Source organism: Scomber japonicus, chromosome 14, assembly GCF_027409825.1.
Source record: "Scomber japonicus isolate fScoJap1 chromosome 14, fScoJap1.pri, whole genome shotgun sequence".
NCBI lineage: Eukaryota > Metazoa > Chordata > Actinopteri > Scombriformes > Scombridae > Scomber > Scomber japonicus.
Genome location: NC_070591.1, coordinates 23,796,248 through 23,822,316, shown reverse-complemented (window position 1 = coordinate 23,822,316; position 26,069 = coordinate 23,796,248). Strand labels below are relative to the sequence as shown.

Sequence of the window (26,069 nt, the reverse complement as noted above, 5' to 3'; positions counted from 1 at the left end):
ACTCAGGCTATTTCAGAGAGCTAGACGGCAACGCTTTTGATCAAACATTATTCAATCCTTTGAGATGAAATCTTTGAACTCTCAGCCTTTCTCATTTAGAAAAAAGCCACTGTAACACTTTAAGTGGCTGCTATTGTGTTGAGTTATTTGCATACATATAAATGGAGCATTTTAGTCCAATGAATTCACGGTTTCCCTTTCATCTCCCTTTGAATGATAAGGCCACACTCAGACTTTGTTGCTGTCCTAGACTGTGTCCCTTTTGGACATCTCCATCGAGCCATGTAAAGTAGTGATTTGTTCATCCTAATGAAACCCCTACAGTCATGATAACCTTTCCAGTGTGTCACACCGACCCCCCCTGGTGTTGCCTGTTCTGACTATACTGGGATAATGGCCGCCTTCCCTGCCTAATCAGAGTGGGAGCACTCCATTCTCCTTCGTTCCTTTCTTTCTCTCTACGTATCCCTCCTACTCCCCGCTCCCTCCCTCTTCCTGCACCCTGCCGAGAAGGAGGTGATGGGGACACTGACACGGCTCAGCTCATCTCATCCAATTACTGCAGAAACAAAGAGAGTGCTCTTCCCCAGACCACGATGTGTAGCGCCCCAGAGGGAGTGGGAGTAAAGGAGGAATATGAAGGAGTCATAGACTGAAGAGGAAGGAAGGGAGATGAGGAGAATATCGTACAGTCACATACACTCGGAAAATAAATCAATGTAGAAATTCATGATGTATGTTTTTTATTCTTGTTTAGCATTTATCTACATATTTAGCAGCTGCTTGTTGGTGTTAATTTTTCACGTTTTGTGGACATACAGAAGAGAAACTGAACATCTGTGTTTTCTATAGGAAACACACAAATCTGAAAGCTGAGATAAAGCAGCATCCCTTCCACATATATACATATCCAGTATATACAATCCAGACTTTGCACTGTAAAATATGACACCTACTACGCAGCCAACTGAGACCGACCACTAATCTCGGTAGCCTCAAATGTTATTGCAGTGCAGAGAGAAAAATGACGGCCAATATCCCCCCAGAACTTTACGTTATGTCAAGGGAGGAAGAGCAGGAGAACGAAACGCAGCTGCTGCTGGTTCACATTAAAGATCTTGGAACCGGCTAAAGAGACTAACACTTCAGCCGGGGAGGAAATGTAGCGATCTGGCCAAAGCATTGAATGATGTGTGCTGCGATTGAGTTACTGACAGTTTAGCGAGTTTCTCATGGAGGTCTAGACAAAAGAAACCTGATGACAACGCAGAAAGGTTGATGTTAAGATTTTGTCACCTTCCAAATGAACATTTATATTGTGATTTTGGAATTAAGTGTTATCTTTATGAAATGTATCTGCACATATCTAATCGTTGTAGACACAATCTCTAAGTCATTATATAAGCAGATATAAGCCAAAAAGAAGCAGGTATGAGCAGTGCAGAATAGATCTGGATGGAAACTTAATGTGAAAGCCATCCTGCTGATGTTATTGCAGTCTTATTTCTGTCCGGTCATCTAACCTACTTTGGTGTTAGTTAAAAGGAAGGCCTCTAGGCAGCAGACATAACTCTGTTCCAGTGTTTATTTTTCACTCTAGACCATAGTCCGCAAGTTTTTTCTGGCCAGGCAACCGTAAGAAACCTCTTGTCTCAAGATATTAGCTTGGGTCAGGGCTTACCGCAGGACAGTGGAATATAGATTGGGTCATTTGAGCCAAGATAATGGTCAAACTTCATTATCAGGTCATTTCTGAGCAGATAGCTCAAGAGGTTCAGGTTTGTGTTTCAAAGCATCACTCCTACATGGAGGAAAGACTTCTTTACGTCTTTACACAGACACGAGGCTTCACCATCTGGATTACTCACTAAGGCGTATTACCATAACTAATCTCTTTTACTGTTTGTCTTTGGAGAACAAGACACCGTCTCCCTCACTGACAGTTCTCACGTTTTCTTAGAGATTAGCCACGGTGCTCAACAGTAAGGGGCTATTCTCTGGAGCGACACACAGTAATAATATCATTAATGCTGGACAATGAGGGGAAGTTGTTCATGTTTGTTGGAGAGAGAGAGTAAAAAATATGACTTAAGCATTGTGTCAAGAGATGGAGCACAGCTAAAATCATCAGTAAATCAATTACTCAAAAGTCATTAGCGAATATTCCAATTCTTTGTACTTTCCAGCTCAGTAAATGCTTTTGTTTGTTTTATATTATTGTAAATTAAATATCTTCTAGTTTTGAACTGTTTTATCAGCCAACACAAACCAATTAAAGACCTTGTAATCTCAGAAATTGCTATGATTATTTTTCCCAATTTTGTGACATTATATAAATTCCAGTGATGATTGATTAGTGTAAAAGTAATTTACATATTAATCATTGTTGGCAATATTAATTAGCTGCATCAAATAATTCCATGTACTTTTTTTCAACCTGTTTCTGCAGGACAATGCATGATATGGAGAATCCCCAGGTCACTTCATGCAACAAGGGAGACCAGCACTACCGCAGCTCCCCCAGTAACCAATCCTCCTCCAGTGATCCAGGACCCTGTGCCAGCACCTGGTCCCAGCAGCCTGGATATGATGGGTACAGGACCACAGCATTATTATTTTTTAATGTTTTTTTGAAATGGCCTCTAAGTAGTCCCTCCAGGAATATGCGGTTTTACAGTAATGAATGCAGCTACAATCAGTCCCAGTGCTATTTCTGAGAACTTGCAATTTTGCAAAATGACAGCAATTTTTCCACATGAAGTGACCAAATCATCAGCGCGCTTTTGGCCAGTCGTCACTCCTTCTTGCAGGAAGTGATCAAACTAAATGATGAAATTTATGCCTGCCATGGTCTAGTACCATATCCAGAGTTTAAAAGAGAGAAGATGGAGGATGATGAGTTTCATGTATGACTTTGCTGTGTTTCATGACACATGCATTGTTATAGTTTCCATTCAATGATCCAAACCCCTCATATAGAAGAACAGGCTACCTTAAATATAGATGGGCAATTTATAAATGAAACTGTACAGTTTTATAGCCATTACAAATCCAAGCCAAGTACAATATTTTCTTTGTTGTAACTTTGAACACTAACAGGGAGTGATTATGTAGAATCTTTCCATGTATTTCAATCTCGCCTGCTGTGACTGAAGTGCCACTTTAGCAAACTACACAGTAATTGAAGTGAATTGAAAAGTTTGCTTTAAAAAAAAAAAAAATCAAAAATAAGTGAAAAATCTTGAGTGAGTGGGATGGAGAGACTTTGTGACTCCAGTTCATGTGTTTTTTCCCCTTTTGTAGTATAGATTAGTCTATATTCAATAATCTGCTATCTTCCTTATTTTTTAATCATATAATGGTTTTCAGAGCAAGGTAGACGTGCTGACTACACAGGCACAATGTCAGACTGAGTCTTGTACATGAGCCGAATCCATCAGAGACCAAAGTATGTCTGTAAGTGGTTGCAGACCATGACAAGAGGCTTAGCTCCACGCTGCTGCCTTTCTGTCAGAGGCCTCAAAAGTGCACTGAACTCTCAGAGAGCTGCCGTGATGCAGAACAACAGACATGTTGACTAGCCAATTGATCTCCAGTTAGAGCCTTTGTTAAAGATCACGAGACACAGTGGCCCCAGTTCATATGTTGCAGCCTTTATTAGGTCTTTAAGGTTTAATTAAGACCCTGTGTCAAAAAAAGACTGCTCTTTTCCTTTTGTCAAGAGCAAGAGAGTGCCTGGCATGCTAAGTTGTATGAAAAGAGGTCTCTTGTCAGTGTCGTCTGGCAGCTTCTTTATTCTATTATGAGCTCAAGTGATTTGACCTTAAATGATCTTGAGCTAATTGCTGTACATCTGTGGTACTTTTATTGAAGCTCCTTTCCTTGTACAATACAGAGCTCACTCTGAAGACAGAAAAAAAAACTTTTCTCCCCTTTCTCTTTCTCAGCAGATGTCCCTCACCAATCCTCCATGCAGGGGACATCCAAGGGGGTGACGGAGAGATCCACAGGGAGAGAGAACCTACTCTGGAGAGGACCCGGTCTGCAGGTGGGTCTTTTTAATCCAATCAGTAATGAGTCAGCTGCATATCATGTTTATATTGTATAGGAATATAATATTTTAAAATTTACTGGACTGTGATTTCTGTTAGTTTTCTCACCTTTTTTTACCCCTGTTCTACAGAGGCCAAATGGCACATCCCCTCCACCAAGATCCTGAACCCTCTGAAGCAGAGAGAAGGCAGCAAAGACTCCCCCAACAAGCTGTCCAGGGTAAATGTCTTTGATTCCTACTCTGACAGAAACTGCCCGTTTGACATTTAGTGGAAGTGTTTTACACTTCATTGGCAGGTTGTTTTGAAGGGTACAGTGTTTGAGACTTGAAAACAGCCTGCATGTGTGTATGTGTGTGTGAAGTGTTGTGCCATGCCCAACTTTGTGCTGTCAGATCTAGTTTCACCCCACATAGTGTTTGAATTGGGGAGAGGTCAGCCTGCCCTTGTTTATGGGCTTTGGAGCAATCAGCAGCTCAATTGGGGTGTTCAACCTCATGTCGTCCCCCCTAGCTGCTCTTTGCACTTATCACTTTCCCTTCATCAGCATGCTAATGGGTGCCTCATCTCATCACTGTTTCTGGATGTCTCACACTTTTCTAGGACACATTTTCCTTGAAGGTTGAATATATTAAGTGCTTGAACTTCTCATTTCCTCTTCCTCTATATTCTCCTTTCTCTAGTTTATCTTTTTTTGGGGACATCATACACAGTCTCTCCTTCTTTCTTTGCTTTCCCCTTTGATGCTGCAGGCTGGTGCATACAGCTAACAACATCTTTCAATGCTTTCAGCCAGTATTGCATTAACCCAGACCCACTGGATAAAAATTTAAACCATTCTCTTGGCACTGTGTGTCCCTAATGCACTGAGCTTGTTTTTTTCAAATCAGGGTAGCTGTTTTTGATGCAATGTGATTTAAGTCGCTTCCATGATTTAGCAGTGTTTAGCATAGCGTAATGGAGAAAACATGACAGGTCATAATCCGGAGTTTATATTCTCAAACTAAGCATTACAGTTTCCCTCTTAACAAGAGGCAGCAAATGGAGATGTAAGGCTGCTATTCTAAGTTGGCCTGACCTTGTTTTTTTTATATTTATCTGCTTGATGAACTCTGGCTTTCTGATCAAATCTCTGCAAAATAGTTCACAAAAAACATCATATACCCTTTTTTAAAATGAATAAGGTGCTAGATCATGTGGATTTTCATGTAAATAACAGAATTTGAGAGGTCACAAGTGTGTGACATTCACCATATTCTGTCTTTATTCCTTCCTGTTACTGTCAACCAGCCTGACTGTATCATCAGCCTCAAGAAAAATAGCTGTCGCCTCAGTCAGGGACACATGAACATTTGATGTAGCCTGATGGGTGAACTCCTCCCCTCTGGTGCGCCTAGCATGTTAAAACAACTGCAAGAATGATTTGCAGCTGCTGTTTGACCTCTTCTGATTTACTGTAGTTCTGTCTCCTCAACCCCTCTCACTCTCTCTCTTTTTCCCCACACCAGACGGGCGATAAGAACTCAAGCCACTCAAGTAGCAACACTCTCTCAAGCAACGCCTCCAGCAACAGCGACGATAAGCACTTTGGCTCTGGAGACTTGATGGACCCAGAGATGTTGGGCCTCACTTACATCAAAGGGGCGTCCACAGACAGCGGCATTGACACTAATCCCTGCGTTGCCCCTGGGGCCCGGGTATTGCTGCAGGGCAGGGTGGGGGAGCAGGGACACCCATGGGTATCAGAGCACCATGAAGACGGGGCATCAGAAGAGGATCACGGGAAACTGTACCTGCCACAAGGCTACGCTTCCGCCATCATGTCTAGTCATGTGACGGAGGGCAGCATTGGAGACCTGAGCGAAATCTCCTCCCACTCAAGGTACTGTGCAGAGACGCTGTGTGTGTTTTTAATCAATTTTTCTCTCTTTAATAACAGTTAGGATGTGCTGCAATCATCTGCTGTTTTGCTGCACTGTGTGTTTGAGGTAATAAAAATCTATTCTAGGGTCACGATGCAGACGGTTGGCAAATTAGAGAAAATATCTGTAAACATTAGAGGAGAATGTAGACGCTTCCACACAGGGCATGAAGGGGTCACTGAATGGTCTGATGAATATGAAAACAATGTGAATCATATGCTGCAGCCTACACAGTCCCCAGATCTCAATCCATTTGAATAACAATGGGAGATTTTGGAGTGATGTCTTAGACAGCAGTCTCTAAAACTATCATCAAAACACCAAATGAGAGAATATCTTTTGAAAGACTGGCAGAACAGTTTCAGGAAACTTTGCCGGTATTTCCCCAACACCTCATTAAGACAGTTTATGTTGTTTTTTTCCTTTAATTCATCATCCATTGTACACTCCTGCTAATGTCAGTAGCGACTTTGATGGGGGCTTTTTTTCTTCTATGTGGGCAATTACTTGATTTTGTTGTGGCTTAATTCTAGCGTGTCGGGTCATTGATTTGCCCGCTGAGGAAAATCACACCCTTTTCATGGTGTATAGATCCTAGCACTATCCACTTTGTTCAAACATGTGATTGTACTGTACATTCACACGTACACCACCACCCTGTTATCTCTTCTGTTAAACACACAAACAGAGGCAAACACACACACACACACACACACACACAAAAGGATGGTTGCTGGCTGTTTGCTGACCTTTTCACCCAGTCGTGCTCCCTTACTCCTGACCCACAGCCTGACTCTTCCAGCTGTGCTGAGGCTGGTAGGTGGGGCTGCTGTCAGGCTGGAGCAACATGGGGGGTTTCATCACACCGTCGTCCAAGTCCTCCTCACCAGACTGGGGCCCATCTGGGAAAGAGGAGGGGTGTCAGAGAGGGTTGGCCCCGCAGCCACTCACAGTCTGCCCCTATGAAATAGAATGGGTATTTGTTTATGCCATACAGGATTATGTTTCCACAATCTGTTCTGATCATTGACCTGTTTGGGAGGTGTCAGAACTGTCCACTCCAGGATATCATTCAGAAATGAGGAAAGAGCCCATGCCATCACCTTGACTACTCCGATGCTTCCCACCTTTTATGTAATGGTCTTTGACACCAGAGTGTCATCTGAACAAACAGTGTAGCAGCAGGAGCACATTATGCAGGGTGTGGCCCAGATGGTCATGAATATGGAAATGGTGTATGTAGCACCTCCAGCTAAAGCCAACTCAGATGTCTCAAGGTATTTTAGGAAAATGTTTTGTATTTGCTGAAAGTTTTCCAGCAAAATCTGGCATCTTTATGAACCAATCTCATTCCACTCGAACAACTAACAGCTGAATCATTGCCCGGCACGCGACATAGAAGACAACATGCCTACTCTCATATTAGTGATGTGATGAATATGACATCACAGTAGATACTGAGGGACTTCTGAGATTGCAAATGACAATGTTGGTAAACAAGAGCAGAGAAAGTCTGACCTGCTCACTTGTCATGTCACTGACAAATGTGACAGATTCATCATGCACATCATCAGTGTGCAGTTACTCAAACAAAGATGTAATATTGGGATATAGAAATACTCTGAACCCTTTCACAGAGTGGAAACAATAATCACAGACAAGGAAATGACACATAACTGCATTTAAATCAAATTGATTGTAACATAAAACATATATAAAATCAGCCAGAAACAGACTTTTTAAATTAATTTAAAGGGTCAGTTCACTCATATCACAAACCACTCACCCCTAGTGATATCACATTTTTTGTTTTTGCTTTGAGCACTATAAATCTTCAGAAAGCGTAATGGCACATATATCACAACCTCAACAAGTACAACTTTAATCTGATTTGTCAGTTGATATTTGACACAATATTGAAAGGACAAAGTTAGGCAGACGTGTGCACATGATGGACTAGATTTGAGTCTTCTTGCACCACAGGCTGGAGGTCAACCAGCCTGAATATTCTCTGTCTGGGGGAAATAATGTCAACCTGTCAAAGCCAACAGCAGAACTGAGCTATCAAGAATTAATTTTACTAAAATCATCCTATTAGGTTATTTCTCAACATCTGACCTAGCTCTCTTGCTAGCAGCTTTTCTCATTTTTTCATTATTGATGTTTGTTTATGCTTTCATGTTTTTTTCTTGTATTTTCAAATCCATTCATTTTATGATCACTTTTGAGTTACATTATTCTTTATTTTCTGCTGTCTGGTCAGTGGCTCACACCATTCGGGCAGTCCCTTGGCACGTGGTGCTAGGTACTGTATGTCCGCTGACTCCTCCAAGGTGTACACCATCCCCCAGACCAGCAGCTCAGGCTCAGGGCTGGGGCCAGAACCAGGGCCGGGGCCCAGTTCAGAGGCCTGCGGACAGACACGTACGCAGTCCGGCAGCATACTTCCAGTGGGCATGAAGACGACTGATGATGATGATGATGATGCCCACAGCACTGAGGGACCTCCCAACATTTCAGAGTGTGGGTGAGTGTGTGTGTGTGAGAGAGAACAAGATAGAAAATACATGGGAGAAGATGCATGAGAACATCACCAAATACAGTCTGAAACCACAAAAAACAGACAGAAGTTTGATCACAGATCTGAGTGCACTTAGACCCCCCCCTTTCAGCCCACCCGGTGTGCATAAACTGGCCTTGATTGAAGCCGACAGCCACAAAATAAATAAGCTCAATGAAGCCGCAGACATAATACACTTGGCACATGTCACTTCTGGTTATTGATCGTTCCGGTGAAGCTGGGTCCCCATGGACTGCCTGACTGAGGCTGGGCTGAACTTCTACTAGGTCAGCATCTCTGCCGGGAGCCAAGTAGAGATCCACACACAGCAACACACTGATGTCACACACGCAGTCCAAGGACACCAGCCACAGAACAGCCTATAGAAATGTTAGAAAGGAAGATGGATGTATGCAGTTGCTCAGCCAGGTTGAGAGCATATACTCTCCACAGACTGAATACTAACAGTGACGACATGACTGTATCTGTCTGATGATTAAATGGTTTTCTGTAAAGAACAGAGAGCCATTGAAGGAAAAATTGAAACACAGCTTTCATTGTGTGTGTGTGTGTGTATGTGTGTGTATGTGTGTATGTGTGTATGTGTGTATGTGTGTATGTGTGTATGTGTGTATGTGTGTGTGTGTGTGTGTGTGTGTGTGTGTGAGAATCTTGGAAGGTGTTTGTGTGATAGCTCGAGGCATATTCTGTTGGAGAGAATGTGAGATTTGCCCTGGAAGAAACCCCCTGCTCTAGCTCCCAAGTAATTTCATTTAGTCTGTGAAATTTGCCACTTAAGGGCTGTGTGATTGATCGCATGCACTGAAGTCATCTTCTGCCGACTTATGAAAAAGCTCTGTAATTTAGTTACCCTCCCCATTGTTTGTTTATATATTCCTACAGTTTTATTTCGTCTTACATAACTGTGCCTCATGATAAATGGCCTAATATTACTCGCAGATATTGTTCTAACTTAATGAAGTTTCTCTTCCCCCCTTTCTAAAAAGTTTTCTCATTTGCTCTAACACTGTAGGTAATGCAGGATGTGTAACAATGCTCTTAACCCCTGGCCCTTTCTCTCTTGCTTCTGCTTCTCGTTCCAGAGGAGCGGAGAGCTTGTTAGCATTCCTTCTCAAAATGCTGTCTGAGCGCTCAAGGTACACAGTCAAAGTCAACCCCGTGGCCCTGATCTGACCCAGCCTGCTCCCCCCTACACGCCCTCCTCTCCCTTTGTCTTAGACCTCCATCCACTCCCCCTTTCCTGGCAGGTCGAAAGTGCTGGCCTTGCCTTGTGGCACTTGCTGGGAGTGGAGGGCAACCAGCTGTGCATCAGTGGCTCTGACATTTCTGCTCTATCTCCTACAGAGCAATGCTACTACCCACCCATCACTTCCTCATGTCACCCCCTCATCCAGCACACTATCAAGCATCTCTAGTAATGTTTCCAGGAAAATCACACTTTTTACCATTTCTGCAAAATCAATTGTGAATCAGTGCAAGTTTCCACTACTTTTATGTGAATATATATACACCAATTTGATAAGAACACAATTAATCGAGCACCAGTAAGTGATATGTCGTGGCATTTCATGCTGCTTCCCACCTATGATGAATGAATTTGTCTCTTCTGATCCACATTCCCTGTGGTGATTTTATCAGCCATGATTGTTATGGATGGGGGGGGGGCAAACTGGGGATACTGTGGTTACTTGCACCCCCGACACTCCTTCTTTTTTCATTCTTTACTTGAATAGAGGCCAGCAATGTTGGGTGGCAGCATGACGTGAATGTTTTAATGTCAATAGAATGAGCAATGGAAGTTACAATATTAAGGTGTATTTAAAAAGTCTTTCAGTCAGCTTTTATTGCCAACAAAGCATTTCAAACCTTTTTTTTTCAAGTTTCTGGCATGTCTAACATAAAAAATAAGGATGAAAACGTAACTTCTTTGTTTCAAACCCACATTCAGGACCTAGTGTGAAGGATGTCAGCCAGTTAATGCCTACAATGTGTAGTAAATGGCATTAACAGAGGGTTGGCCACAGTAAAATAACCTTTAATTGCAAAGGTTAAGAGTACCATTGTTCCAATCGTCTTTAATCACCGATCGATTATGTAAGAATTGGATGTAATGAATTAGAGGAGAGCTAAGTAGAGATTCATAGGGGAAAGAAGCTTACCTTTCTTCCTCTGGGAGCAGCCTTTAGAATAGGACTGTTGCTTTTGAGCCAGACATCTCACAAATCAGTCAGAATGCATCTGGTAATTTTCAATACCTGTATATGTATTTAAGGCTTGGTTGCCATGGTGCCAACTGCTGAAAACAGGGCAACTCTCAGTAATAGTGTCTCTAGGTAACCACTGCAGCCAGGCTGTACCATCGTTTAGCCATCTAGCAAATCCCCCCGCAGCCATCTCACACCCTGCCAACAGCACTCACAGTGTGTCATGCTCACAGGCTGCTCACTTATAGCAGAGGTGTCACAGCCACATGACTTCACCGGCCAGGTCGGTCACATCCTCCCTGTACTGTAACCCCCCTCTGAACACTCAAAACCCTCAAAATCATTTAAAATACCCCCCTGACAACCACCACAAAACAAAACATGTAACCTCTTGTGGGTCCTTCTCCAACCTTGTATAACAGCTCTCATGTCTCCCTCTGTTGTTGTCTGAACACTCCTCTAGAGTCCATGGTTTGCACGTGTCTCTGGATGTAATTGCTGTCCAAAACCCTCTTTTTCTCTCCTTTCTACTTCTCACAGTGCTTGGCTGCATTTCTCACAGTGTCTGGGTTTGGCAGAGTGAGATGGGAGAGGGAGGGTGAAGGGAAAAAAATCCCTCCCTAGCTCCCTCTCTAACTCTGTTACCCCATGTCCACCTGACTAGCATGTGGCAGAAAGGCACCTGATGTTGGCATGCTAAGACAGATGTACCTGAACCCTTTGTGTGATACTGACATTATTTCTTGAATAGCTGGGCTACCTCTGAACCCAAGCTGTGACAGCCCAAGGCTTCCCCTGTAGGATGTGGCTTGCATGACCCTTCTGATGATCTCTGCTCTTCTGTGCCCTCTGTATCGTCTACAGGCAGCTGTACGCACAGGAGGCTGCCTGCCGACTTCAGGCTACTGAACGGGATGGGAAATCACTGCAGAGGCTTTCAAAAGAGGAATACCTTAAAATGATGCTGCCTGACAGCCCCCCAGGAGAAGACAGGAGTCGGAAGGTGAGGTCAATTACTAACCTCCAAATTGTGCAATACGTGTGATGTTCTGTGCAACACAAGGATACATGAAACTTGTTGAAAATCTGACGTAATCATTGATACCATGACAACATGACATTGTGAGGATCTTGTGATAGATATTGATATAAACCCTAAGGCTATGTTATCATGCCAACAAACAGACATACAAACAAACCTTGAACCAGAGCAGATAACCTCTTGCTGGGAAATAAGAAAAAGCAGAACAAACATCTGCTGCCTATCAGCTGGCCCTGCTGCTGAGCACCACAGCTGATAGGCTTCTCTCTCCCAACACAAGACCCTTTCAGTCCCCATTGACTGGCACTGAGTGTTTGGTTAATTTAATTTAAAATGGGGCCTGAGTTTGTTCAGTCGGGATGTCATGGATTAAAGGCAGGAAGTTGCAGAGAGTGCATCGATGTTTGATGTTCTTGGGTCCTGCAGATTCTATTAATTGCATCTTCATTTCCCCCCCGCCGTCCCCCATCCATTATCTACCAGGAAGGGACCCCGGAGACATACAAATGGGTTATTTTTGGACGCTGCTCAATTCTAGTACACATGCATTTCATTCCTGGAGAAGAGAGACACAGCCATGTCCTCTGGCACAGGCAGGCCTTGCCCCTCACATGAAGTAGCTCAGTGCACTGATTAGCTTAATCTTCTATTGTATACCAGGCTCACTGCATGTAAAATGCAGTACTTAGAAGAGAACAGTCTGAAATTAAAGCAGGTGTATAGAGGCTGCACTGTGATTTCCCTTCAGTTGATTCTATTTGGTTTCCCAGAGAGAAAGAAAGCAGCACAAAAGTACGCAGCGCTCCTTGTCGGATTCAAAGAGCAGCATGGCCTTTGTTGTAATCTCATTCTCCAGACTGATTCAAGGAAATAATACAGTATGTGGAAAAGCAATCTGGGAGAGTGATGCATGAGGGAGGGCACAGAGCCAGACATTCAAACCGTATACACATCTGATCCCAATGAACACATACTGTTCTTTTCTGGGAGCAGCTTCTCTTGGTCTGCATGTTTTCAATCATCAGCTGGCACGTAGGGGGATCAAATTACAGTAATGACAATGTTGGAAACATCATTGATTTATCCCTAATTTAATACAGTCTGACTTGTTTAATCTCCTAAGTAATCAAACAGAGTATACAGTAAAGGTTAATGTGTGTGTCACTTCCGGCAGTCACCCGATGCCATTCTTTGTGTTGGGTGAGCAGGTGCGGAGAGATTTTGCTTGCCAGCCACGGTGTCCGCTGGGACGCCCTTCCAGAGACAGGCAGGCTATTGTGTGTCTGACGTAAAGGAAAGGCCGTTCACAGCTTATTCTCCCACGACGTTCCTCCTTTGAACCTCCTATGGGAAAGAACAAAAAGCATCTGAATAGGTCCAACACATCCTCCCAAGTGGCACGTCAATGGACTTCACATGCCCGGGTTGTTGTCTTTGTTCGACGTGGGCAGTGAGGGAAAAAGTCCCGAATATCAGGAAAAAAATCTCGGTGGATATGTCACTGCTGTGTCAACTGATAAGAGCCTTTAGAAAAGACATTACATCAAATACAGTGCAGGCTGAGAATTGTTGCCAGCCAAGGCAGATTTAGACGTACTGAAACTGTCAATAACATAGCAGGTATGATTAATACAACATTTTCTGTTCAGCGTGCACAGCAGGTTCAGTGAAACAGTTCCAAAATGTGTTCAGAGAGCCCCATTTGATGCCATAGATGTAATAAATAGACGGCTTCTGAAAAACATTAAGCCCTATTGCAAATGGTTTCATTTGCCGTGACTCTGTTTATGTGAGCTCTAAATCTGTGCTATTTTTTGCTTTATATGAAAGAGCAGTGAATCCTGTTTGAAGTTGTTTTGATGAGTGGGAACCTTATGGGGTCTAATCTCATAAAGTTGGGAGGAAAAACTTGCAATAAGAGACAACCTTGTTAAGTTAAAGGCTCTGAGATGCTGGATATATGTATGTATGCTCCTTTGAGTTCCAGTGTATCTCCGCTTTTAAAGACGTACTAAGATGTTTGTTAAATTCTCACCGTGGGATTTGTGGGAGATGGGTCTTTGAAATGGAGATGGCTGGGTGTTGGCTTGCCGCGATACCAGTCTAGTGTTGGTTACAGCTGGGAAGTTAAAGGCAGGCATTTTACCCAATCTGGCCATTTGCCCCACATATCATTTGTGGCTACTTTTGATCCTGCAATATTTATGTAAGCTAAATAGGACAATGATGGATCGAAATGGTCCTTGTGGTTTTTTTGTGTTTGAACAGGAGAGCCTCTGTCAAAATTCTGGCCGCAGTTATGAAACTCTAGTATCTCTGCTGCGGTATGCTGCAAATTCTCCCTCGGTGTGCACGATGAACATCCCCTCAGGACAATGTTGCTTTTCAAACCCTTGCAGCTTTTTGTTCATGCTGACCTCGTGTTCCCTTTTGACCTTTGCATCGGCCTCCATTAGTCTTTAGATTCCTGTTCTAGAGAGCATACACAGTACATTATACTGTAGTACACCCACAGTTTAACTAAACAATATTCACTGCTCTTTGTCTGGTTTGTAAATAAGGAAACAAAGAGAATATGTACTAGGCTTTTTCACACAATGATACCTGCATTAGAGGAATAATGACAACACAAGCTTGAGTTTAGTTAACTACTCACTCTTTTTTTTCCTTCTTTCTACTTTGTTCTACCAGTACATTCTTCTCTCCTAGCTGCATGGCTCTTACAGCTAGTCATCTGCCCCCTGCCGTCTCTCACATTAAGCTCAGTGACTATTGGCTGCCACAGCGCGTTGACCTCTGTCACCACCTATACCAGCCCCTGTCCCCTGTTTTTCCCACTCCGCCAACAGACACTCTCCAGCTGTGCTCAATCCATCTGCATTTCACTGTGAGCAAAGACTGTAATTGATTCCTGACACTTGTTCCCTGATGTTCCCTCCTTGCCCACCCAGCTGCCCGCTCGTATAAACCCGCTGTGCAAGGGAAAGGCAAAGTACAGGGAAGGTGCTGACGGGAGGGCGTCGCCGGGGGTTTGGAGGGGGATTCAGCTTCATGCGTTACATCGTTGTGACAAATCGTTCCTCTTTTCTTCCCCCCACCTCCCCCTCTCTCTCTCACTCACTCACTCTTTCTCTCCTTCAACCTGCTGTCCTCTCTCAGGTATCAGCGATGGGCACTTTGTCACCACGGCGTTCTCTGTACCGGACGCTGTCAGACGAGAGCGTGTGCAGCAACCGCAAGGGCTCATCCTACGCCAGCTCGCACAGCTCCATGCTGGACCAAGCCATGCCTAACGACATCCTATTCAGCACCACCCCACCTTACCACAGCACACTGCCTCCTCGCATGATCCACAACCAGGGAGCATCCAACCTGAGGAGTGAGTACAAACAGTCAAACTCTCACTTGGCAATCTTGGTGCAAAAGAAACCAATTAAGACACCTAAAATGTGCACAATACTTCACCATAGAGTTGCTTTAAAGAAAAAAAACAAATTCTTATTAAAATGCCTCATAGAGACAGAAGGCTAATGTAGACTTCTCTGCATGTTTTTCTTGGATTATCATCACTTCTCTCTTACACCAGATGAGAGGCAAGATATAGATACTTCTTTGAAGAGCCACTTGTGTCCTACCAATATCATTAGCACAACTGGTACACACTTCAGTGACACTCCTAAATATATCCAACTAATTGGAAGTGGGTGAAGCGGTGTGCAACTTGCAAGGGGCTTGCCGCTCCGTCTGCATTAAGCAGACACCTGTCACTACTGGATAGTGTTCCCCTCTCTACTGTTCTCCCAGCATCCAATGAATATGCATTAAGTAATGAGAGGTGTGATGTGTCCTGCCTGCGCCTCTGCAGGTGTTTTAAGATCTCTGACATGATCATGCCTATTTTTCCATCAGTAGTGTCATACATGATGTTTCATCCACTGATGTCTCAGTCCCTGCCTGCCTTCCCCTCTCTGTCCCTCCTGTCTCATTTTCATTCCGCTCCTCCACCCATCTCCGGCTGGCCTCGTTACATAGAAAACGGCTTTTGGAAAGATGTTTCTCTCTTTAACGTCTTCTTGCTGTCAACCTGATGGATTCCTGATTGTTTTGAAGGGTAGTGAGAACACAAGTCTCTCTCTCTTTCCCTTGCTGAAACAGCCCAATTTGGTAAACAGTGAATCACTCAAGCTCCAAGACGCTGGGTAAATTGAAAGGAGAGTGTCAGCATCACCTCGAGCTCTCTCGGTCTCTCTCTTACTGCTTCTCAACTCATGCTTTTCTAAATGCCTCTCTACAGAATGGGAGCTTGTTTATTGCATTCCCTGTCTTTCAGGGCTAAGAGGGAGGGAGGGTGAGAGAGACAGAGGGAGGGAAAGGCGATATTGATTGAAACATGAAGACATTCACTAAGACAAGTCATTTATCACCCCTCAGACAGCGTCGCCCTGCGAGTGCTATGCAGAGAAGGTGGTTTAATGTGACTCAGTCTATTGTACTGTCACATACACACAAAAGCGTTCTTTTCAAACTTAAATAGTTTGCAGTTAGAGGCATCCAGATTAAATTGGACTTAGGCACAGTTATGATTAGATAGGAGCTACTTTATCAAGCATAGACTCAAGCTAGGTGTTCTTGATGTGCGGCTGGAGTTACATAAATATCGTCCCTTTTGGCAGCGATGACAAGTGAGATTCCTGGTCAGTTTGAATAAATCCCCCCCCCCCCCCCCCCCCCCTTCCGTCTACGCCACCCACTCCTCTCCCAACCTCTCTTGTCTGTTCTGATGCAAGTTGATGGGCGACTCAGAGATCAGCCCTGTACTCAGGGCAGGCCTAGACACTGATCAGAGTGCCTGCCTGTCTCTGCAGATGAGTTTTGGTTCTCTGACGGCTCCTTGGCGGACAGGTCCAAATACAGCGACCCGGGCCTCATGCCCCTCCCAGACACTGCCACGGGCCTGGACTGGTCTCACCTGGTTGATGCAGCACGAGCCTTTGAAGGTAACCAGCCTGGCTGAAGCTGCTGGCGCCTTTTGTAACCCCACCAAACCCAACCCCCCCCTCCTCCTGGCTGCTTAGCGTGTGTGTGTGTGTTTGTGTGTTCGTAATCTGCAAGTGCTTCCTCGCTTGCATGTGTAGGTTTGTGTGAGCCGTGTGTTTCTGTTTCTTCTAGCATCTCCTAAGTGCTGAAGGAGGTGACTTTTGGGAATCCTTTTGCTTTTTGCGCCTCTGCTCTGAGCCCTATTGGGATTCCCATCAAGCACTGTAACTGGGAAAAATGAGCCATCATTTCTCAGCTCAGATATGGAGCCAATTTTCACACCAGAAAGCCAGCAGGTCACCACTCAGAGAGAGTTCTTAAAGCAAAGCCTTTTACTATTAAGCTCTTGGGTTGATAGTTTGGGGTAATTTTAGCTCCTCTATTGGCCTCCTGTCCATTAAGTCTGAATATGGCCCACTGGAAGGTGCTGCTTTTTCTTTTTTCTCTGTGGAACAGACATCTCATCTCGTCCAATCTGCCGATTCCCTCCATAGAAATAATTATGCCTTATCATCATTTTTTTAAGGTGGAGTAGGACTTAGAGGAATTAGCATGACAACATGAGTGATCGGTCCCTCTCAAAACTGAAAGCTGTCTTTTCATACTCTGTTGTCAGTTAATAAGCATTGACACATCTCAGCCACTTCATGGTCAGCATCATCACTTTTGCTCTTTTTTTTCCTTCAACTTTAAGTACTTCCTCGACCACTCTCACGCCACTGTATTCCCCATCTATCACGGAAACGCTAACATGCCATGAGTCTTTTTTCTTCCTCCACGAACTACATCTGACCCCGAGACCAGCGAGCAGGCAATGTAGCATGTGACTGCTCATTTGTCATAATTAATGAATACTCTGTAGAGTTTCTTCTTTGATACATTTTCTGCTACATAGCCCGCAGCATATCATTTAACAAGAGTGGAATCAGTGGAGATGATACAGAGTCTGACTGGCAGCAAGAAGGCAGTTGACACGGCAGCCTAGCTGGCCCAGAAAAAGCGCTGCGTAAACCAGAGTCTTGTTGCTGAGCAGAAAGTGGCTCCAGGCTGCTATTGTGCCATGTATGTTTAGCCTCTGTTCAAAGCCATGCAAGGAAGAGGTTTGCTGAGATGTAAAGCATGTATAGCATTTATGACCTTGGTTATGCAGATCCTGAGAAACTGCTTGTTTTCATGATACAACAAAACTTGCAGCTTCTACAAAAACAATCTGCAGGCTGAATTACATTTTTTTTTTTTTTGTGAAATCACAAAAGGCCACAGAAGGCTTTTGGTGCAATCACTGCAAAAGCTCTTTGCCAGCAATTTGATATTTCCAATATTCCCCCACAAATAAACACAGCACAGTATGTTTTGCTCACATAGATTGTTGTGCTTTCCCTTCAATGTAATCTATTTTTGTTTGGTTTGCAGCCATTGGTCCAGTAAATCTGGACACCCGGTCACACAAATATGACAAGCTGCTTTTTTGCGTCCGTCACCGCTTTCCTAGAAGTCTTTAATCTTTCTGATGCAGCCATCGAATATGAGGAAAAATGTTCATTCATATGCAAATGAAAGCTTGGACTCCCTTTCCTGCCTCGTCTGAACAACTAACTCCAGGCTTGATCAGCTTTTGTCTTGGAGTGGATTAGCTTTCATTTGGGGGCTAAATTAATGGAAGGGTTTCCTTAATCTTTTCTATGAATATGCAGATCCTCCTATCTTTAGTCTCAGACCAAGGGCTTGAGTGAGAGAGAGAGAGACTGGTTCCTAAAGAAAAGAGCATTACGCTTCAACACTGAGCTCTCCCTAAGCGCAACATGCCAAGTTTGGGTTTTCCACGGGGCTTTGATTGAGCTTAAGGGCCTGATATGGTAAAACAAGCATGACTGGTGCCTTATAGCTCTCTGGGATCCAGCCCATTAAGAGCCAAACAGCTGTCAGAGGAAACTCAGAGGGGTGAGGGCACTGGAGCAACACCCAGGGTACTTTATGTGACAGTTTGGAAATGTTTACCACCTTTATTTCTAATTGTCTGACTACAGATCACTCAGTATGGGAGGACCACCTACCCGGTGTCCGCGATATTGTTCTGCAAACGTGCTTAAAACAGAATCATTCATTCATACAAAGCATGAATGAATCGCTCCATCCTGTCAGGAATGCGTGCATGCGAGTGTGCTTTTTCTGCTCTATTTTAGTTTGCTTGCTGACTCCATGAAAAGCGTTGTTGGAACACATTTCCTGTTTTTGATGCTGAGGGGCAGATTATGACCTTTAATGTCACCTGCTATGTGTCCAGACCAGCGTGTGGCGTCTTTCTGCACCATGACGGACATGCAGCGGGCCGAGGCTCTGCAGATCTCAAGAGAGCTCACCAGACGGGTGGTGGAGGCGGAGGGAGCAGCACTGGAAGCGCAGTAGGTTTCACAGACAAACACGTGCATTAACGCTGAATAACTGAATAAATACCAGCTTCTGCATCATCCTGTCTCGTCTCTCCCACCAACAGCGGCTCCCCATCCACACTAACTGGCAAAGTCAACCAGCTGGAGGTGATTCTCAGACAGCTGCAGCATGACCTCAGAAAGGTAACGTCACATACATCAAATTCAATTCTTTATTATATTTTTTTCACGTCAACAAACAGCGCCTGTCTGTCATACGGTCCAGAAGAATAGACATTGAGTAATTGGTGCCCTGCGGTCTGTGTAATATAAACTTGTCCACTTAATTCAATATCCTGCTTCCTTTCCTCATTGTGTCCTGGGCCCAGCCTTTCCCCACCTCCACTAATGTGCTCAAAATGGAGAGAGAGGAAATGCACTTTTATCGGAACAGAGAAATGGCTGCTTTGCCATGTTAATGCCTCCCATTTACATCTCGCTGACGAAAGACGGATGGGCTTGTAATTAGGGGGCTTTTATCAACCTCTTTTGTATCCACTTACTTTTGCCTCATGTCCCGGTGTTGATTGTGTGTGTATGTGTGTGTGTGGTTTTTTTGTGTTTAGGAGAAAGAGGATAAGGCAATGCTGCAAGAGGAGGTGCAACACCTGAGACAGGACAACATGCGACTGCAGGAGGAGAGCCAGACGGCGGCGGCTCAGCTCAGGAAGTTCACCGAGTGGTTCTTTCACACCATTGACAAGAAACCTTGAGAGAGAGAGAGAGGGACTGGCAAAGATAGAGAGAGGGAAAGAGCAAGCGAGATGGCCTTCACTCCTCCTGGGCACCCTGTCAACTCCTACTTAAGACTCCCAGATGATCCACTGGCAAACAAACTTTGAAACAAACCATTACCGGCCCCCGAGAGTAATGAAAACTCTTTAAAAAGCCCCCGCTTAAGAGACTTTAGTGCAGCCCTGTGTGGAGAGACTTGCAACCCTGATCTGGACCTTTTTAGTTTGTGGGATCCTCCTCTGTCTTTGGTGCAGGGCTGTTCCTGACATTAACAGTTTACCCATCCTGGCAAACGAGACTCTTGGGAAACCTCCTCATCTCCGGCACTGGGGAGGAATTCAGAAAGGCAAACCCCCCCGAGGGCCCCCCGCCTGAGTCCCTGGGATCTTCTTACAGTAGTGGAATGTAAAGCTCATTTACTGTAGTCAACATATAATCTACCTATGTATGTCACGTCAGTCTACTGTACTGTATACTCAGCTGTACTGTATCATACTGCGCACACTGTCACACAGCTGTTTCTGTGCCGGCCCTCACGGACACAGGAAAGTAGAGAGGGTGAGGCGAGGAGGAGAGGAGGGGAGGAATGTACTGGACATAATGAAGTGGTACTTACTGTCTGCTTGCACCAAGAGGAATCCACATGTGGCGGTCTTGAAAGTACAGTGGGAGGAAAAATGAATGTAGCTCAACTGAGACCCTTTTTTTCTCTGAATTTCTGGTTCCCAAAGTCACTAAAAGTTTCAAAGTTTGATGTTTGGGCCATTTTCTTTCACCTAATTCCACGTTTCTTTTCCTCAGTGTTGTAAATGTGGGGTCACATGGCAGTAATTTTGATGTTTGAAGGTGCTTTCCCCCCGACACACCTGTTTGTCAGTAGTTTCCATTCACTGTCACAATGTCCTAGCAATAACGAAGTGGTAGTTACAAAACTGTGTTGAAAATTTAAACAAACAAAAAAAAACAAAAAAAAAAAATCAAATCAAAAGAAGTTAGCACAAACGTGAAGAGTTCCTGTGGAGAAGCAGTCGTATTTGACATGTATTGATAAAACAGGAAGAGACTGTGCCTAAAACTCTTGGTTGTAAATGGATTGTTTCTCTTTGCTTTTAGTTCTTTTATAAACACATGCCTTGTCTGTGGCTCACTGATATAAAATTGTGTGTACGAATGCGTGTGTGTGTGTGTGTGTGTGTGTGAGCGAGTGTGTGTAGTTTATCACAGCAAAATGTGTTCTTATGCAGTGGTTTCTAGAGCATTAGAGAAAGCGCCAGTGAACCACACTTACAATGCCAAATGTGTTTATTTGTGTAAATATCTGCCACAGAAGTGTCTTGTATTTAACACTATTATTTAAGCTTATTTAACCTAAAGTTGTTTATTTTATTAAGGGTATTTGTTTTTTTGTTTTTTTTGTTGTTGTTGGTTTTTTTTCTGCACTAAGGAGAGATAAAGCTCTGTGTATGTTGTAAAGTGTGTAGCTTGCCAGGGCAAAAAAATATATATATTTAAATATATAAATGATGATTTTGGAGATTCCAACATTTGGATGCTGCTAGATTACAGTTTGCTGGTTTGTATGCTTTTAAAGATGTCTCTCTCCATAAACTGTCTCATCCCTGGTGAGACACTGGTTGCTTTTTTTTTTTCGGTTCTATTTTTTGTTTTTTGTTTTTTAATAAATGTAGTTGTAAAAATAATTGTTCTTTGTGTCGACACATTCTTTTTTTTAATAGGATTACAGACAGGAAACAATGAATCTAATTAATTCTTTACAAAGCATAAAAACAGCACTATATATCCCTTGACACGCAAAGAAAAACGCAAATAATAACCAGACTGATCCAAAAACCATTTCAAAATTCACTTTATTAGCAGCATTCTTAATTGAGAGTGGGAAATTGGGATTTCATTGAAGGATAATGTTTCTTACAGTAAGTATAGTGGTGTTAAAAGACAGTTTCCCTTTTCTGTCTTGAGGGAGTAGTTATACATTTTTGGAAATGTGCTAAATCGCTTTCTTGATGAGAGTTAGATGAAAGGATTGACACTCACTAAATATGAAGCTATAGCCGGTTAGCTTAGCTTAGTGCAAAGACTGGAAACAGTGGGAACAGCTGGACAAGCTCTGTCCAAAGGATTAAAAAAATCCTTCAACCATCAACACTGAAGCACACTCACCAACATGTTATATCTTGTTTGTTAAGTCCGTTGGAAACCGATCTGACAGCCACACTGTGACTACAAGAAGTCATGCTCTTGGCCAAGAAATAGTGTGCTACATGAGATACCCACTTGATGTGTGAATCTATGTTTAATAATGGAATGATATGAAATAGCAGTGACATTTAAGCAGTAATATTTTAGGGCCCTGTTCTGTTGAGAAGCTTGCTGTAGTGGGGTGGTTATATTGGGTCATACAGTGAGCTTATAGACACAGAGTGGCTCTGAGACAGTCAGCCAACCACAGAACAATGGCAGGGTAGCACATTTATACAGTGGGACCAAAGGCAGTGATCAAACCAGCATGCAAATACAAATGTAGCCAATGACTGAGACAGTTTTGCATGGAGACATAACAGTCTGGCTTACATTTTACAATGACAAAGGGAATGATGAAGTCAGGAATGATTCATCAGTATAGGTGTAGAAAAGAACTTCATTTACATAAAGTAGACAATTGACCAGTATCAGCACGGTATATCAAAGAATGGTATGCTAATTACTAAGTCAGCATTGGATCAAATGTGTATTCTCCATCAAAAGAAGGTGCAACAATGTTCTTCCACCAGAATCAAACCAACAACATTACGGCCTTAACCAGTACACCAGCAGTACTTTTCTCCCTTTTTCCTGTGATTGTGTAAGATAGGCTTATTTGTCACCAAGAGACACAAAAATGTCAAACATCTTCAGTGAAGGTGATGAATGGATTTCCACGCTAGGTTACCTGGTCCTTATTAACCAACTGACACCTGTTCTCCAGGCTCAGACAGGGGACAAAGAGATAAAGATGAGATAAAGAACTGGAGAGGTTTGAATACAAAAAAGAGAGATAACAAGCTTTTCTATGAGGCTTCCTCATCCATCTATTTTGTAAACAGCAGGTGTGATAAGACAAACCAATGGGAACATGAAATTATAATGTGTTTGTGACTTGATTCCCTGTGAGTTGGTGCACTTTAAATAAATGACAGATGTTGCTTTCACTGCAGGGACAGCAAAGGACCTGCTGAATAATTAATCACAAGCCTTTTTGGGTGTGCAGAGAAAAAACAATTAAATTTGTTTGCTACTTCCTGCATAAACCTCAAGCCCTGCTGCTTGAGTGTGGTCCAATCTATCATGTCCTCTAGGGGCTTGTGGGTATGCAGCTGTTGCATTATGGGTAGAGCTGTGCCATGTGTCTTTGGTAGTGGTGGGTTTAGTTTTTTCATTAGGCTTACCTGTGCAGGAGTTGGAGCCAATTTCAGTTAGAGCGTTTGAAATGTGTGTGGGAGTTTATCAAGCAATGTCTTTACAGATAGAGGCTCCGTCTGAGTGAAAACAATGTCTGAACGTTCCATGAATGAACCCGGGGGTGATATTACCAGGCAGCCTGTCCTGACTCTCCTGGGAGGCTTGTGATCTCTGTCTGACCTCTCCATCAGGCCACTCCACACCATGGTCGGGTGTGTGTGTGTGTGTGTGTGGACGAGCTCTGCGTTTGGCCGCGAGCAGCGTGCAGTGAGATGAAGTAGTTAATCTACATGCGTGTGCGCGGTGCCAGAACAGCAGATGGGAGCTCACACTGGCACAAGGCGTAAGTGTTGCCTGTTTCAAATGGAGGAGGATTCCAGGGTGCGTTATGGAGAGTAAGATCAGGAGTCTTGACCAGCAACTACAGAGAGAGGTGCCAAATGGCATCTGCTCTGCCATCAAGGAAAACTGGAGATATATGAGTGGACAGAGACGCTGTATGAGTGACGGGTCGGTAGGACAGAAGGAATATGAAAAATGAGCTGCAGCAAAAAAGATGTATAGAGCCAATTCAATACTACAGTAACATGTTGGAATTTTATTAGCCTTACAAAAATATGCTGACAAGTAGTAAAGTTACACTCAATCCAATTGCTTGAAAATCTCCTCTAACCAGATGGTAAGAGCTTATAGTCACGCAAACCGCATTGATTTCTAATAGTTGACTATGTCAGCAGTTAAAGGATTGAACCTCTGTGTTTCTCCTCCGCTCAGGAGTGCCGGTCATCTACCGCTACACAGATTGGCTGCTCATCACACATAATAGCATGTGACTGGGACACAGTTGTCCCGCTTCCACAGTCCCACAGCAGATGCTCCCCTGCTGTGAGTGCCACCCTAGTCAGGATCATGTTACCAAGAATAGGATTCAATGTGCCCAAAGCACAGCTGGCACAGCACGGGTGGTTGTGGCGGTGCTGCTGGTGGTGGTGGGGGTTTATCGACTGGGTGTGGATCAGCCTGCAGTTATTGCTTGTATTATATCAAATATCAGTATCAGTTTCAGCTATCAGCTTCCCTATAGGTTAGAGATTCTGTTTCTGTCGGATTACTGAAAAAAAGTCAACTTGAATTGCAGGGAATTATTCATAATCCTGTTTATGTATTATTCAGAACTGCTGTTGTATTTAATCCTTGGTTCAATAACATAATACCATATTTTCCACTTTACCAGAAAGTTAGATGTATACAGTATTGACCACTAGTCCGTCATTAAGCTCTGAGAACAGTAGAAAGAGCTAAATTCAATAGGCTTGCCTTTGGTCTTGCCAGACAGTTACGAAAATCTCAATTGTGTTGTGTGCCTGCGAGGCATAACGGCAGGATTAGCTCTCTCACCTGGACTGTTTATCTGTGCTGCTCATCTCTTCTCTGCAGGCGCTTTGAAATTCCCTCTCACTCACTGGGGAGCTGCATCTCACCTATAACACAAAAGGCAGGCAAAGAAATAAAGGGAGGTGGTGGAGAAAAGGAAAAAGGAAGATCCACTAAACCAACAGACAGCTATCCCCCCTGCCACACACACACAAACACACACACCTGCCTCCCAGGTCCCCACAGGCCGTCACTATCTGTCAGTCAAGTCACAGGTGACCACCCTCTCAGCTGAACCTAGATCAACATCTTATAAGCTGCTTCCCTGCCTGGCCTCTATAGAAATCAGAAAGGGTAAAATAAAACAGGGGAGGGGGCAGGGGAGGGGTAGAATTTTCCACAAAGGTCATTGCTGGCAGGAAAGCCTAGTGAAAACCTTACTAAAGCTCATGTGCTGTAGGCATGTGAATAAAAGGAACGATCATGTCTTGTATTCTCTGTGTGTTATTTCACTGCTAAATTAGATAAAGAGACAGGAACAAATAGATAAGACAGGGCTGCTGAATTATCTTCATTCGCCAAGATGTCCTTGTCTGTTGTCCTTTTCAGCCTCCGAGCAGCGAGCTCTGCTATCGATTCTCAATTGGCCGCTTCCAGTGCAAACAGCCCCGGCTGTGAGGAGGCATTCAGGGCGCGGGGCAGGGGGATGAGTGGGTGGTGGGTGGTGGGTTGTGGCTAGGAAGACCCAGATCTCTACACTGACTTTCCTTCTTTCTTTTTTTTTTATATTGAAGATATTGATTATGCAAAGTTGCACTAGTCTAGCCTGGCCTGTATGGCTGAGTAGAGGGGTTGTTTTAGAGGGTCATGGGAATATTGATGTCTGGAGGGTGAATGGTAGTTGTGAGAGGGGGGTGGTGGGCGGGGGTATAGTAGTGAATAACAAATAACCCCCACTGACCCATCATCAGCAATAAAAGCTTAACTGGAGCTGCAATCGATCATCAGTGTGAGAGGAGGAGCTAGAGAGACACTGGAAGGTCAAAAGCAAAGTGTACTTTAGCCTTTCTCGTTGGCACAGTGAGCGCGGTCGCCTGTAACAGCCTGACATAAACTGTAAAACCGAGCTCAGGCTGTGTCCACACACAGCTAATAAAAACAGACCTATCATTATCTGCTGACATGCATTGTTGAAATTTTGCTCCCTGTCTTTTCACCTTTTGGAGTGATCTGT

The 26,069-nt window shown here is 43.7% G+C and overlaps 1 protein-coding gene across 5 annotated transcripts in view; it reads left to right on the top strand.

Moving 5' to 3' along the window:
- Positions 1-21,662, top strand: part of LOC128372464 (signal-induced proliferation-associated 1-like protein 2) — an 84,164-nt gene extending 62,502 nt beyond the window's left edge. For 3 of the 5 annotated variants that reach the window (XM_053332537.1, XM_053332538.1, XM_053332535.1), the window contains 11 exons: positions 2,450-2,593; positions 3,948-4,048; positions 4,184-4,272; positions 5,561-5,934; positions 8,238-8,501; positions 11,624-11,762; positions 14,961-15,180; positions 16,667-16,798; positions 19,123-19,240; positions 19,333-19,411; positions 19,834-21,662. In XM_053332537.1, coding sequence (XP_053188512.1) covers positions 2,450-2,593; positions 3,948-4,048; positions 4,184-4,272; positions 5,561-5,934; positions 8,238-8,501; positions 11,624-11,762; positions 14,961-15,180; positions 16,667-16,798; positions 19,123-19,240; positions 19,333-19,411; positions 19,834-19,980 — 1,807 coding nt within the window. In that variant the 3' untranslated portion in view covers positions 19,981-21,662. Of the gene's footprint in view, positions 1-2,449; positions 2,594-3,947; positions 4,049-4,183; positions 4,273-5,560; positions 5,935-8,237; positions 8,502-11,623; positions 11,763-14,960; positions 15,181-16,666; positions 16,799-19,122; positions 19,241-19,332; positions 19,412-19,833 lie in introns of those variants that run through there. The other 2 variants (XM_053332539.1, XM_053332540.1) reach the window with 2 other exon arrangements.
- The last annotated feature ends 4,407 nt before the right edge of the window (positions 21,663-26,069 follow it).